General features: G+C 54.9%; 3 protein-coding genes across 5 annotated transcripts in view; all 3 read left to right on the forward strand.

Moving 5' to 3' along the window:
* The window catches only part of LOC120570383 (galactose-specific lectin nattectin-like), a 367,842-nt gene that overhangs the window by 167,751 nt on the left and 186,776 nt on the right, over nt 1-13,315 (forward strand). The gene's annotated exons all lie outside the window — the stretch shown is intronic.
* LOC120570386 (galactose-specific lectin nattectin-like) overlaps nt 1-13,315 on the forward strand; it is a 75,096-nt gene that overhangs the window by 28,251 nt on the left and 33,530 nt on the right. The window lies entirely within an intron of this gene.
* Nucleotides 395-11,538, forward strand: LOC120570384 (G2/M phase-specific E3 ubiquitin-protein ligase-like). The gene is made up of 6 exons (XM_039818703.1): nt 395-505; nt 625-892; nt 1,026-1,075; nt 10,407-10,511; nt 10,750-10,986; nt 11,235-11,538. The coding sequence occupies exons 1-6, from the start codon at nt 465-467 to the stop codon at nt 11,329-11,331; spliced, it is 798 nt and encodes a 265-aa protein (XP_039674637.1). The 5' UTR covers nt 395-464; the 3' UTR covers nt 11,332-11,538.

Raw genomic sequence — 13,315 nt, forward strand, 5'->3', positions numbered from 1 at the left:
CCCCCCCAACCAGGCTGGAGAAAATATTCATGGCTACTTTTTTTCTTTTCAGGATAAGCTTTGAATGTGAATTTACTGAAAACGGTTTGTGTGCTGTTGGCTGACCCCAATATTTGAACTGCCTTTCCTAATCATCATATTGTATCATCTGTGTGACATAGGGAAGACTTCTACATGGACTCCTCTGAATCAGAAGTTGAAATCCTCTCTGTTCTCCAGTCTCCAGTCAGGTGCAACAGCCCCAATGTATGCAAATATAGGATTTTTTTATATAAAATGTGTATACCTCATATGGCCTGATTATGCATGTGTGGTCAAAAGACTTTCAAAATGACCATCTAGACCTCAGTTGCAGTATCACAGTCATTGCCAGGCGCAAAAACATTCTTCAGAGTGCATGTGTTGCTCTAAGCAGGAGCTATTTTGCCTGGCATAAACTGCCACATATTGAGTTCGTTGGGGAGATGGCAGAGGACTATGGAGGTCCAAGGAGAGAGTATTTCAGGTTAATTCAAAATTGTATGCATCCTGCTCAAAAGGTCATGGGAACAGTGGTACCTTTTCAGATGTGCCATTATTTAAAAAAATTATAGTTTTGTCTCCTTTTTTATTTCTTTTACACAGACTCCTCATGATTGAATTGCAGGAAAAGATGGGCATTTTCCAAGGAAGACCAGGGCGGCTGCTTTTCAGCTATGACCAGCGGGCGTTGGCACAAAACAAGTTTTACACTGCGGGAAAGCTGGTGGCCTGGTCCATTATGCACAATGGACCAGGTGTCCAATGCCTGAACCCAGACTTATTTCTGCTCATGTGTGGCCAGAAGCCTGAGATGACCTCCTTTGACCTGGATATTTTCCAGGAAGAGGAGTTGAAGATGAAGCTTGAAAATGTAGGTTTAAAAATAAATTATATTTTAATAAATTATTATTTTTTATCTTCAAACATTGTCTAAACAGGTTTTGTCCACAGTAACCTAAAATCTATATTGACTACAAATATAACTCATTTATTGGTCTACTCAGGTTGTGAGATGCGGCACCAGTGAGGAGTTAGAGGAGCTCAAATGCACAATGTGTCAGGTTCAGCAGGGAGGAGTAGGGAATGGCGGACCCAAAATGCGGAGGGAGCAGGCAGGCAGGCAGGAGGACGTTTGCAGTGGAGGATTTATTAAAGGCAGATTCCAAAATTCCAGTAACAGAAACAAAAGACAAAAACTCACAGAATAAACCAACCCAGGGAGGGCGGAGGGGGCCCGGAGGAGGGACGACCCAAATACACAAAAAAAACCCACGTAGGAGGAGGGAGTCCGGAGGAGGGTCCACAGGCGGGGAACAGACACCGGGGCACCAGGAAAAGAGAGGCCCCGGGGGCACGGGGAACACAGAGGGCCCCGGGGGGCACGGGGAACACAGAGGGGCCCTGGGGCACAGAGGGAACAGAGGGGCCCTGGGGCACAGAGGGAACAGAGGGAAACAGAGGGACCCCGGGGGCACAGAGGGAACAAAGGGGCCCCGGGGGCACAGAGGGAACAAAGGAGCCGGAGAGGCCTGGGGAAACCGAGAGGGGCCACTGGACTGGACAGACACGGACGGGACCGACAAACAAAACAGACAGGCACAGACGAAACAGACAGGGACAAAACAGACGCAGACAGAACAGACTAGGACAGGAACGACTCAGACACAGACAGGACAGACTCGGACAGGACAGACTCGGACAGGACAGACTCGGACAGGACAGACTCGGACAGGACAGACTCGGACAGGACAGACACAGAACAAAAGGGACAGACTCAGACTCAGACTTGGACAGGACAGACAGGACAGACTCGAGGACAGGAAACAGACGGACGGACTCAGACACAGACGGACGGACTCAGACACAGACGGGAGGACTCAGACGGGACGGACTTATGGGCAGGGACTGTAATGGGGAACCTGGATGGTGACAGGGACAGAGGCAGGCAGTGGCGGGACAAGGATGGCCAGGTACGGGACAGGGTGGGCACGAGTGACAGGAATGGGGACAGTGACAGGGACGGAGACAGGGACAGTGACAGGGACGGAGACAGGAACCGTGACAGGGACGAAGACAGGAACAGTGACAGGGATGAAGACAGGAACAGTGACAGGGATGAAGACAGGGACAGTGACAGGGATGAAGACAGGGACAGTGACAGGGATGAAGACAGGGACAGTGACAGGGATGGTCTCAGGTGCAGTCCCAGAGGCGGTCTCCGGGGCACCGGAGGCCGGCAAAGTCTCAGAGGGGGTCTCCCGGGCAGTCCCAGGGGCGCCAAGAACCGGCAAAGTCCTACAAGGTGGTCCCACTCCGGGGATACAGGGGCAGCCAGCCCGCCGGGGGAACAGGAGGGCTACAGAGAAGGCAGAATCCCACAGGGCGACCCGGCGGCGAGGGCAGGATGCTTCAGGCGGACGGCGGCAAGAACCTCAGGCAGCCCGGGACAGAACGGTGAGGGGTTAGTAGGGAGGCGCGCCTGTAATGAGGAATCCCCTCAGGAGGACGAACAGGACGGGGAAGTCTCTCAGGCGGCCGGGCGCGGGGGGGGGCCCTCCTGGCGGCCGGCGGCGGAGGCCATACCCCTCTGGCGGGGGCGGCGCAGGGCCATACCCCTCTGGCGGCCGGGGGGAGGCCATACCCCTCTGGGCCCGGTGGGAGGCCCCACCTCTGGAGGCCGGCGTGAAGGGAGATACCCCTCTGGAGGCGGGCAGGGGAGATACCCTCTGGAGGCCGGCGGTGAAGGGAACCCCTCAGGAGGCCGGCGGGTACCTCAGGAGGCCGGGTGAGGGAGAGTCCCCTCTGGAGCCCGGCCGAAACCCTCAGGAGGCGGGCGGGAGGATACCCCTCAGGGAGGCCGTCGGCGAAGGAGAGTCCCCTCTGGAGGCCGTCGGCAAGGAGAGTCCCCTCTGGAGGCCGGTGGGGAGAGTCCCTCTGGAGGCCGTGGCGAAGGAGAGTCCTCTGGAGGCCGTCGGGAAGGAGAGTCCCCTCTGGAGGCCGTCGGCGAAGGCGTCACCCCTCTGGAGGCCGGTCCGGCACCTCTGGAGGCCCGTGGCCAGGGGACCCTCAGCGGCGGCGGTGAGGCTGAACCCCTCAGGAGACTTGGCAGGCCAATGAAGGCTAAAACCCTCCGAGGGCCGGGCAAGCAACGGGTCAGCTGAGCTGGAACCAGGCGAAGAGTCAGCGGGGCTGGAGCCAGGCGACAAGGTAGCAGGAGCAGAGGTCGGCCGGACCGCCGACAAAACCCGGGGGGCAGAAGCCGGCTGATCCGCCGACAAAGGCACAGTCTGGGGGCCACCGGGGGTGCCGGAGACCGACAAAGTCTCAGGGAGAGCGGTTGATGTGGACTCTGAGAGGTCTGGGAGGTCGGGCGTCGGACTCTGAGAGGTCTGGGAGGTCGGGCGACGCAGACTCTGGGCGGCTGAACATCAGCGCGGTTCTGGGCGGCTACGCACGTCAGCGGCAATCCGGGCGGCTGCCGCGTCAGCGCGAATCCGGTCGTCAGCGGCGAATCCGGGGGCTGCCGTCAGCGCCGAATCCGGCGGCTGCACGTCAGCGGCGAATCTGAGAGGCCGCTATCCGGCCGAGGTTCTGGAGGGCTGCTAGCCAGCCAGGGATTAGGGAGGCCGCTGGCTAGGCTGGATTCAGGGAGGTTGCTAGCTGGCTGGGACTCGGGGGAGCTGCTAGCTAGCTGGGAGTCATGGGAGCTGCTAGCTAGCTGCGAATCAGGGGAGATGCTAGCTGGCCTAGACTCAGGGGAGATGCTAGCTGGCCTAGACTCAGGGGAGATGCTAGCTGGCCTAGACTCAGGGGAGATGCTAGCTGGCCTAGACTCAGGGGAGATGCTAGCTGGCCTAGACTCAGGGGAGATGCTAGCTGGCCCAAAGTCAGGGAGCTGCTAGCTGGCTGCAGTCAGGGGAGCTGCTAGCTGGCCTGGACTCAGGGGAGCTGCTAGCTGGCCTGGACTCAGGGGAGCTGCTAGCTGGCCTGGACTCAGGGGAGCTGCTAGCTGGCCTGGACTCAGGGGAGCTGCTAGCTGGCCTGGACTCAGGGGCGCTGCTGGCTGGACTCAGGGAGCTGCTAGCTGGCCGGGGTTCTGAGAGGCTGCTAGCTAACCTGGAGTCAGGGGAGAGGCCGCTAGCAGGCCGAGAGGCTGGGAAGGAGCTGTACGTCAGCCCAGGGACAGGAGGGCGGCACGTCAGCTCTGGATCAGGAGCTGCACGTCAGCTCAGAGTCAGGAAGGCTGCAAGCGTCAGCTCAGAGTCAGGAAGAGCCTACGTCAGCCCAGAGTCAGGTGAGCTGCACGTCAGCGGGCGACCAAGGCGGCCTGCACGTCAGCGGCGAACCAGGGCGGCTGCACGTCAGCGGCGCAACCAGGGCGGCTGCACGTCAGCGGCGAATCAGGGCGGCTGCGGGCTCGGGCGGCTGCAGGCGAGGCGTCGGGCTGGGCTGCAGGCGAGGCGTCCCCGGCGACTGGGCTGCAGGCGGCGGTCAGGCCGACTGGGCTGCGAAGCGTGGCGTCGAGGCGACTGGGCTGCGAAGCATGCCGGGCGACTGGGCTGCAGTGGCGTGCCGGGCAACTGGGCTGCAGGCGTGGCGTCGGGCAACTGGGCTGCGTGGCGCGGCACACAGGTCGGCTCAGGCTCAGGTCCACTGTGAGGCTGATCAGGGACATGGCGCTGAGAGCCACGACGTCCTTTCCTCCGTCCACGGCCTCCACGGGTCCCCGTGAAGACGGCCAGGCGGGTTCCGTCAAAGGATTGCTCGTAGTAGGGAGTATCTGCAGAACCGGCAGCTGCTGAGCTGACAGACAGGCTGGTGGGCATTTGCTGGCACTGGGTTAGGCCGGGAGTGAGAAGAGGAGTGTTGGTGGATGTAGCTGGCTTGGACGCACACTTAGCCAAATATTGAAAAATAGTCAAAAACGTCTCTGGCTTGACTCCTGGTGACTGAACAGAACAGACAGGACTAGGAGTAGACTGGGTGACGGACATAAAACCTGTAGTTAAACTGCTAGCAGGTGGATGAGACTGAGTAGAAATGAACCTTTTAACCCAATCGGGAATTGAGTCCTTAAGCCAAGGCCTGTCAGACACCATTTGACGAGCTAACGACAGAATCGCCGCTTTCTGGCAATCACTGCCTGTCTCTTTCCACATTGCTTTCAGCTCTATCAGGTCACAAAGTAGTTCACAAAGTTCATCAGGAAAAGGGCATGCAAAATCCATAATCCAAATAGGCCCAGAGCAGCAACCAGGAGACAAACAAAAAACAAAAACTGAGAACCCACCGGGATAAAGGAAGTACCTCTGCTGGGTCCGAGTGGTCAGGTCATTATGTCAGGTTCAGCAGGGAGGAGTAGGGAATGGCGGACCCAAAATGCGGAGAGAGCAGGCAGGCAGGCAGGAGGACGTTTGCAGTGGAGGATTTATTAAAGGCAGATTCCAAAATTCCAGTAACAGAAACAAAAGACAAAAACTCACAGACGAGGAGACCGGACTGAACACGGTAGAGTACAACCAAACACACAAAATGACCTGACAAAGGACAAGGGGAAACACACAGACTAAATACACAGACTAACGAGAAAACACAAGACAGGTGACACAAGGGCTGGAAAACAGGTGAAACACATTAGGCTGGGCAAAGCAATCAAAAAAGGAGGGAAACACAAGACAGGAAGTAGATCGGACAAGACAAGACAGAAAACCAGAGACTTCAAAATAAAACAGGAAACTGAGCAAAAGACAACACAGAAAACAGACTACCAAAATAAGACAAGACCAAAACCATAACAGTACCCCCAAGGGACAGATCCCAGATGTCCACAAAAACAACAAAACAAACCAACCAAGGAGCAAAAAAAATAAACCAACCCAGGGAGGGCGGAGGGGGCCCGGAGGAGGGACGACCCAAATAAAAAAAAAAACACGTAGGAGGAGGGAGTCCGGAGGAGGGTCCACAGGCGGGGAACAGACACCGGGGCACCAGGAAAAAGGCAAGAGGGGGGCCCCCCGGGGAACACACCGGGAAAGGCCCCCCGCGGGGGCACAGGAGGCACCAGCAGAGGGCCCTGGGGCACAGAGGGAACAGAGGGAACAGAGGGACCCCGGGGGCACAGAGGGAACAAAGGGGCCCCGGGGGCACAGAGGGAACAAAGGAGCCGGAGAGGCCTGGGGAAACCGAGAGGGGCCACTGGACTGGACAGACACGGACGGGACCGACAAACAAAACAGACAGGCACAGACGAAACAGACAGGGACAAAACAGACGCAGACAGAACAGACTAGGACAGGAACGACTCAGACACAGACAGGACAGACTCGGACAGGACAGACTCAGACAGGACAGACTCAGACAGGACAGACTCGGACAGGACAGACTCAGACAGGACAGACACAGACAGGACAGACTCAGACTCAGACTTGGACAGGACAGACAGGACAGACTCAGACACAGACAGGACAGACGGGACGGACTCAGACACAGACGGGACGGACTCAGCGACACAGGACGGACTCAGACGGGACGGACTTATGGGCAGGGACTGTAATGGGGACACGGATGGTGACAGGGACAGAGACGGGCACGGTGACGGGGACAAGGATGGCCACGGTGACGGGGACAAGGATGGGCACGGTGACAGGAATGGGGACAGTGACAGGGACGGAGACAGGGACAGTGACAGGGACGGAGACAGGGACGGAGACAGGGACAGGGATGAAGAGGGACAGTGACAGGGATGAAGACAGGGACAGTGACAGGGATGAAGACAGGGACAGTGACAGGGATGGTCTCAGGTGCGGTCCCAGAGGCGGTCTCCGGGGCACCGGAGGCCGGCAAAGTCTCAGAGGGGGTCTCCCGGGCAGTCCCAGGGGCGCCAGAGACCGGCAAAGTCCTAGGGGTGGTCCCACGTCGGGATACAGGGGGGCAGCCAGCCCGCCGGGGAACAGGAGGGCTACAGAGAAGGCAGAATCCCACAGGCGACCGGCGACGAAGGCAGGATGCTTCAGGCGGCCGGCGGCGAGAACCCCTCAGACGGCCGAACAGAACGGTGAGGGTTCGTAGGAGGCCGTCTGCAACGGCGAATCCCCTCAGGAGGACGAACAGGACGGGGAAGTCTCTCAGGCGGCCGAAAGCGGGGGAGCTCCTCTGGCGGCCGCGCGAAGGCCATACCCCTCTGGCCCGGCGGCGAAGGCCATACCCCTCTGCCGGCCGGCGTGAGGCCATACCCTCTGGCGGCGGGCTGGGCATACCCTCTGGAGGCCGCGTGCGAGGAGATACCCCTCTGGAGGCCGGGCGGCGAAGGAGATACCCTCTGGAGGCCGGCGGGAGCCCCTCAGGAGGCCGGGCGGGGGAGGCGATACCCCTCAGGAGGCCGGCGGCAGGCAGAGTCCCTCTGGAGGCCGGTGGGCGAAACCCCTCAGGAGGCCGGGGGGGAAGTGTAACCTCAAGGCCGTCGTGCGAAGGAGAGTCCCTCTGGAGGCCGCGCGTGCGAAGGGAGTCCCTCTGGAGGCCGTGTGGAGGAGAGTCCCTCTGGAGGCCGGGTGTAGGAGAGTCCCTCTGGAGGCCGTCGGCCGCGCCCGCTGGAGGCCGCGCGGGGCGATACCCCTCTGGAGGCCGTCGCGTGAAGGCGGGGGCGACCCCTCAGGCGGCCCCGGGGGAGGCTCGAACCCCTCAGGAGACTTGGCAGGCCAATGAAGGCTAAAACCCTCCGAGGGCCGGGCAAGCAGGGTCAGCTGAGCTGGAACCAGGCGAAGAGTCAGCGGGGCTGGAGCGCAGGCGACAGGTACAGGAGCAGAGGTCGGCCCGGACCGCCGACAAAACCCGGGGGGCAGGAGCCGGCTGATCCGCCCGACAAAGGCACAGTCTCTGGGGCAGTCACCGGGTGCCGGAGACCGACAAAGTCTCAGGGAGAGCGGTTGATGTGGACTCTGAGAGGTCTGGGAGGTCGGGCGTGCGGACTCTGAAGAGGTCTGGGAGGTCGGGCGACGCAGACTCTGGGCGGCTGAACATCAGCGGGCCGGTTGACTGCACGTCACGCCAGCGCGAATCCGGGCGGCTGCACGTCCAGCGCGAACCCGGGGCGGCTGCACGTCAGCCGCGAATCCGGGGCGGCTGCACGTCAGCGGCGAATCCGGGCGGCTGCACGTGCGGCGAGATCTGAGGGCCGCTATCCGGCCCGAGGTTCTGGAGGGCTGCTAGCCGCCAGAGATTAGGAGGCCGCTGGCTAGGCTGGATTCAGGGAGGTTGCTAGCTGGCTGGGACTCGGGGGAGCTGCTAGCTAGCTGGGAGTCATGGAAGCTGCTAGCTAGCTGCAAATCAGGGGAGACATGCTAGCCTGGACTCGAGGGAGATGCTAGCTGGCCTAGACTCAGGGGAGATGCTAGCTGGCCTGAACTCAGGGGAGATGCTAGCTGGCCTAGACTCAGGGGAGATGCTAGCTGGCCCAGAGTCAGGGAGCTGCTAGCTGGCTGCGCAAGTCAGGGGAGCTGCTAGCTGGCCTGGACTCAGGGGAGCTGCTAGCTGGCCTGGACTCAGGGGAGCTGCTAGCTGGCCTGGACTCAGGGGAGCTGCCTAGCTGGCCTGGACTCAGGGGAGCTGCTAGCTGGCCTGGACTCAGGGGAGCTGCTGGCGGCCTGGACTCAGGGAGCTGCTAGCTGGCCGGGGTTCTGAGAGGCTGCTAGCTAACCTGGAGTCAGAGAGAGGCGCTGGCAGGCCGAGAGGCTGGGAAGGAGCTGTCACGTCAGCCCAGGGACAGGAGGGCTGCACGTCAGCTCTGGATCAGGGAGCTGCACGCCAGCTCAGAGTCAGGAGAGACTGCACGTCAGCTCAGAGTCAGGAGAAAGCTGCACGTCAGCCCAGAGTCAGGTGAGCTGCACGTCAGCGGCCCAAGGGCGGCTGCCGTCACGCGGCCCGAACCAGGGCGGCTGCACGTCAGCGGCGGACCAGGGGGCCGGCTGCGGTCCAGCGGCGAACCATGCGCCGTCCGCGGCGGAACCGCGCAGGCCGGCGCAGGCGGATGGCGACTGGGCTGCAGGCGAGCGTCAGGCGACTGGGCTGCAGGACGTCGGCGACTGGGCTGCAGGCGTGGCGTCGGGCGACTGGGCTGCAGGCGTGGCGTCGGGCGACTGGGCTGCAGGCGTGGCGTCGGGCGACTGGGCTGCAGGCGTGGCGTCGGGCGACTGGGCTGCAGGCGTGGCGTCGGGCACACAGGTCGGCTCAGGCTCAGGTCCACTGTGAGGCTGATCAGGGACATGGCGCTGAGAGTCACGACGTCCTTTCCTCCGTCCACGGCCTCCACGGGTCCCCGTGAAGACGGCCAGGCGGGTTCCGTCAAAGGATTGCTCGTAGTAGGGAGTATCTGCAGAACCGGCAGCTGCTGAGCTGACAGACAGGCTGGTGGGCATTTGCTGGCACTGGGTTAGGCCGGGAGTGAGAAGAGGAGTGTTGGTGGATGTAGCTGGCTTGGACGCACACTTAGCCAAATATTGAAAAATAGTCAAAAACGTCTCTGGCTTGACTCCTGGTGACTGAACAGAACAGACAGGACTAGGAGTAGACTGGGTGACGGACATAAAACCTGTAGTTAAACTGCTAGCAGGTGGATGAGACTGAGTAGAAATGAACCTTTTAACCCAATCGGGAATTGAGTCCTTAAGCCAAGGCCTGTCAGACACCATTTGACGAGCTAACGACAGAATCGCCGCTTTCTGGCAATCACTGCCTGTCTCTTTCCACATTGCTTTCAGCTCTATCAGGTCACAAAGTAGTTCACAAAGTTCATCAGGAAAAGGGCATGCAAAATCCATAATCCAAATAGGCCCAGAGCAGCAACCAGGAGACAAACAAAAACCAAAAACTGAGAACCCACCGGGATAAAGGAAGTACCTCTGCTGGGTCCGAGTGGTCAGGTCATTATGTCAGGTTCAGCAGGGAGGAGTAGGGAATGGCGGACCCAAAATGCGGAGAGAGCAGGCAGGCAGGCAGGAGGACGTTTGCAGTGGAGGATTTATTAAAGGCAGATTCCAAAATTCCAGTAACAGAAACAAAAGACAAAAACTCACAGACGAGGAGACCGGACTGAACACGGTAGAGTACAACCAAACACACAAAATGACCTGACAAAGGACAAGGGGAAACACACAGACTAAATACACAGACTAACGAGAAAACACAAGACAGGTGACACAAGGGCTGGAAAACAGGTGAAACACATTAGGCTGGGCAAAGCAATCAAAAAAGGAGGGAAACACAAGACAGGAAGTAGATCGGACAAGACAAGACAGAAAACCAGAGACTTCAAAATAAAACAGGAAACTGAGCAAAAGACAACACAGAAAACAGACTACCAAAATAAGACAAGACCAAAACCATAACACAATGGGGGACTGGATAGCTGACTGTGGTGTGCCAAACATTTACACAGCCTCTGTCAGGGACCTGCCTACAATTCACAGGCAAATAGTTACTCATTACTTGTACCACAGGTAAAAAAAAAAAAAAAGATGGGGTTCTAAGCACACTTGCATAGCTGGATTTTCAGATACGGTACTTCGACCAAACACTTTAATGTAATCTGTTTTTGGTCGTGTAAATTGTAGAAGTTACTGAATATTAACAATTGGATATTTGTAGTTATGTTGACAGTTTTTGTCATACTGTTAGACTATTTAATACTGAATGTGTTATTGATGTGAAAATATTGACATTAATCAATGTGTTAAGGGTGGCCAGTATGGTCCAACAGTTCATTGCCGGGATGAATTCATGTGGCCAGATGTGGGAGATTGTGGCGATGAACTGGAGAGAGTTCCTCCCACTGTTCACAAATGCAACACAGAAACTCTCCAGGAATGACATCAGGAACCTCTTCACAATATCCTGGAGTCCACAGGGCAGCAACCACAGAACAGGAGGAGGAGACGGTCTTCCAGTGGGAGTGCTGGCTGATGTCCATTCAAGGTGTGTGACACTAGCTGTTTGTAAGAAGTACAACTGAATATTTTTGATTCTATGACTGTTTTTGTTTTTGCTACCATTGGAAGAATTAGGATCTTGATAGATAAATGCCTCTCAAAAATTGATATTTATGGATCCCACACACACACATTGGACACCCCTGAATACTAAATTTACATTCTGAAGTTCTTGCATACAACTATAATTAGTTCCTTTTAACAGCCATTTGATTTTACTGTGTGTCTCAGCAGAAGAAGAGATGGATATTTCCTTCGAGGAGTTAGTGGTGTTTGTGACAGGGGCCGATTCTATCCCCCCTCTTGGGTTCCCGCAGAAATGCCAGCTTGACTTCTATAATCAGGAGGATGGGAGCTGCCGCATTCCTTATTCATCAACATGTAGCCTTTGCCTTTTCCTCCCGAGAGGGGTTACAGAAGAAGAGGAGTTCAGAAGACTTATGTTCCTTGCCCTGAAAGGGTCTCTTGGTTTTGGGAAGGTGTGAGGTAGAACAAAAAGTGTTCATTTAATGGGAAGTAGGCATTGGATTGTTTACACCAATAAAATATCTGATTTGAAATCTTATTTATTTTAACTAGCATGATAAACAAATTGAAGTATGTTGTGATCTTGGGTGATTTATATTCTGATGCTATTTATCTAACTTTTGTAGCTAAAATAAACTATGTATGCCTACTTATTTAAGTGAGTGTCTTAGTGCCACGTAGAGGTTTGATTAGGCTAATGAAAGGAGGAACAACAACTCAGATGTAGTTTATTACTTTAATATGCTTTAGGATTAAATCACAAAAGCATCCCCATTTGCATTAAACGGTCTCATAAAATCCCCTAATCTTTGGTTTCTAGCTAAATCTAAAAAGATAAGATCTGGACTTTTTTCTTATGTGTAGAAAGTAGCTGAAAACCAAGCTGTGGTAGGGCTGTGCCTTTCCACAGGCCAGGACGTCCATCCACAATGTCATGAAGGTGGCTGAAAACCAAATCAGATTTGCTCTTTGTGGAGAAGTTCTACCAGACCAGGTTTCAAGGTGCATCGTGTAGGAACAGACTTGCTGTTCTGCCTCCAGTGGTCCAATCGTCTGTGCTGCTGCATCCAAACCAAGACCTGCTGAATGAAAACTTACACACAAGTTGTGCATTTGCTGAACAGTCAGTTGCCCACACCAATATAGGCTACTCCCAGTTGAAAGCCTACAATTTCACTATTTACGTTATTATCATTAGGCCACTTACTTGTACTGTTACCTACATCTCCTTTTACCTAATAATGTAGGAAGTAGGCCTAAGCATGTTGGTGGACTTGTTACATCAATAGTTGGTATGGATACACTTCAAGTCTTTAAAGCCTGTTAAAAACGAATTTCTATAGTGTAATGATTTGCTCTCCCGTGTTGTTTTTTTTTTTTTTTTTTGGGTGTTTTTTTTAAATCAACTGGGTGTTTGTTTGGTTCTATTAATAAAAGTAGGGGGAAACACAGACGTTATTTACTTAATATGTAGCTACAATACAGGGATATCAATCAAAACTAGCTCATTCATTTTGCTAGGTGAAAGTCCGTGGTTTTAATTATTGGAGGTTGGTGCACTTATTTTACCAAGAGCGAGTTAGGACAATATCAGTCCCCTTTATATAATTATATCTGCAGCAAACCTTTCACAAATGATAACCTATTCAAAGATAACACAATACAGTTTATCTGCCTACAATTTTAGTTTACCGATTGCCAAACTAATAGAAAAATAAACTGTACAAAAAAGAAAATCTCTCCCAAATCCACCAAGCTTTGTTCATACTTGTGCTGGGTTGGATTAATGTGGTCTGTTGTTGTTCTTTACTGATTGGTTGATAACAGTACAAATGTATTGGCTTTGGAAAAGACAGGTTGGAACTCATTATCATATATACTACATGTCTTCTGACGCGTTATGTTACGCGTACTGAGCCACGTAAAAAGCGGCGTTAGATGAGCATTCCACGGCGGGAAAAGTAATTAGTTAGATTACCCCGTTACTGAAAAAATAACGCCGTTACCTAACGCCGTTCTTTTAAACGGCGTTATTCCAAACACTGCTAATTACATGTCGGTAATATCATACACGGGTCTCAGTAACGGGAGTTACAACATTTAGTGTTTTTTTTTTTTTTTTCAAGAATTCACCAACAACATGAAACATTTCTTCACAGAAAAAAATGTGAGAATTACAATAGCCTTGCAAAGTATAAATCATAAAGACGTTACCTCCAATTTGTCTGCAGCTTCAGATACCGGGACTTGACGCTCTTTTCGGTGAAGTCAATGTTCGCTGCAAACAC

Source organism: Perca fluviatilis, chromosome 12, assembly GCF_010015445.1.
Source record: "Perca fluviatilis chromosome 12, GENO_Pfluv_1.0, whole genome shotgun sequence".
NCBI classification, from domain to species: domain Eukaryota; kingdom Metazoa; phylum Chordata; class Actinopteri; order Perciformes; family Percidae; genus Perca; species Perca fluviatilis.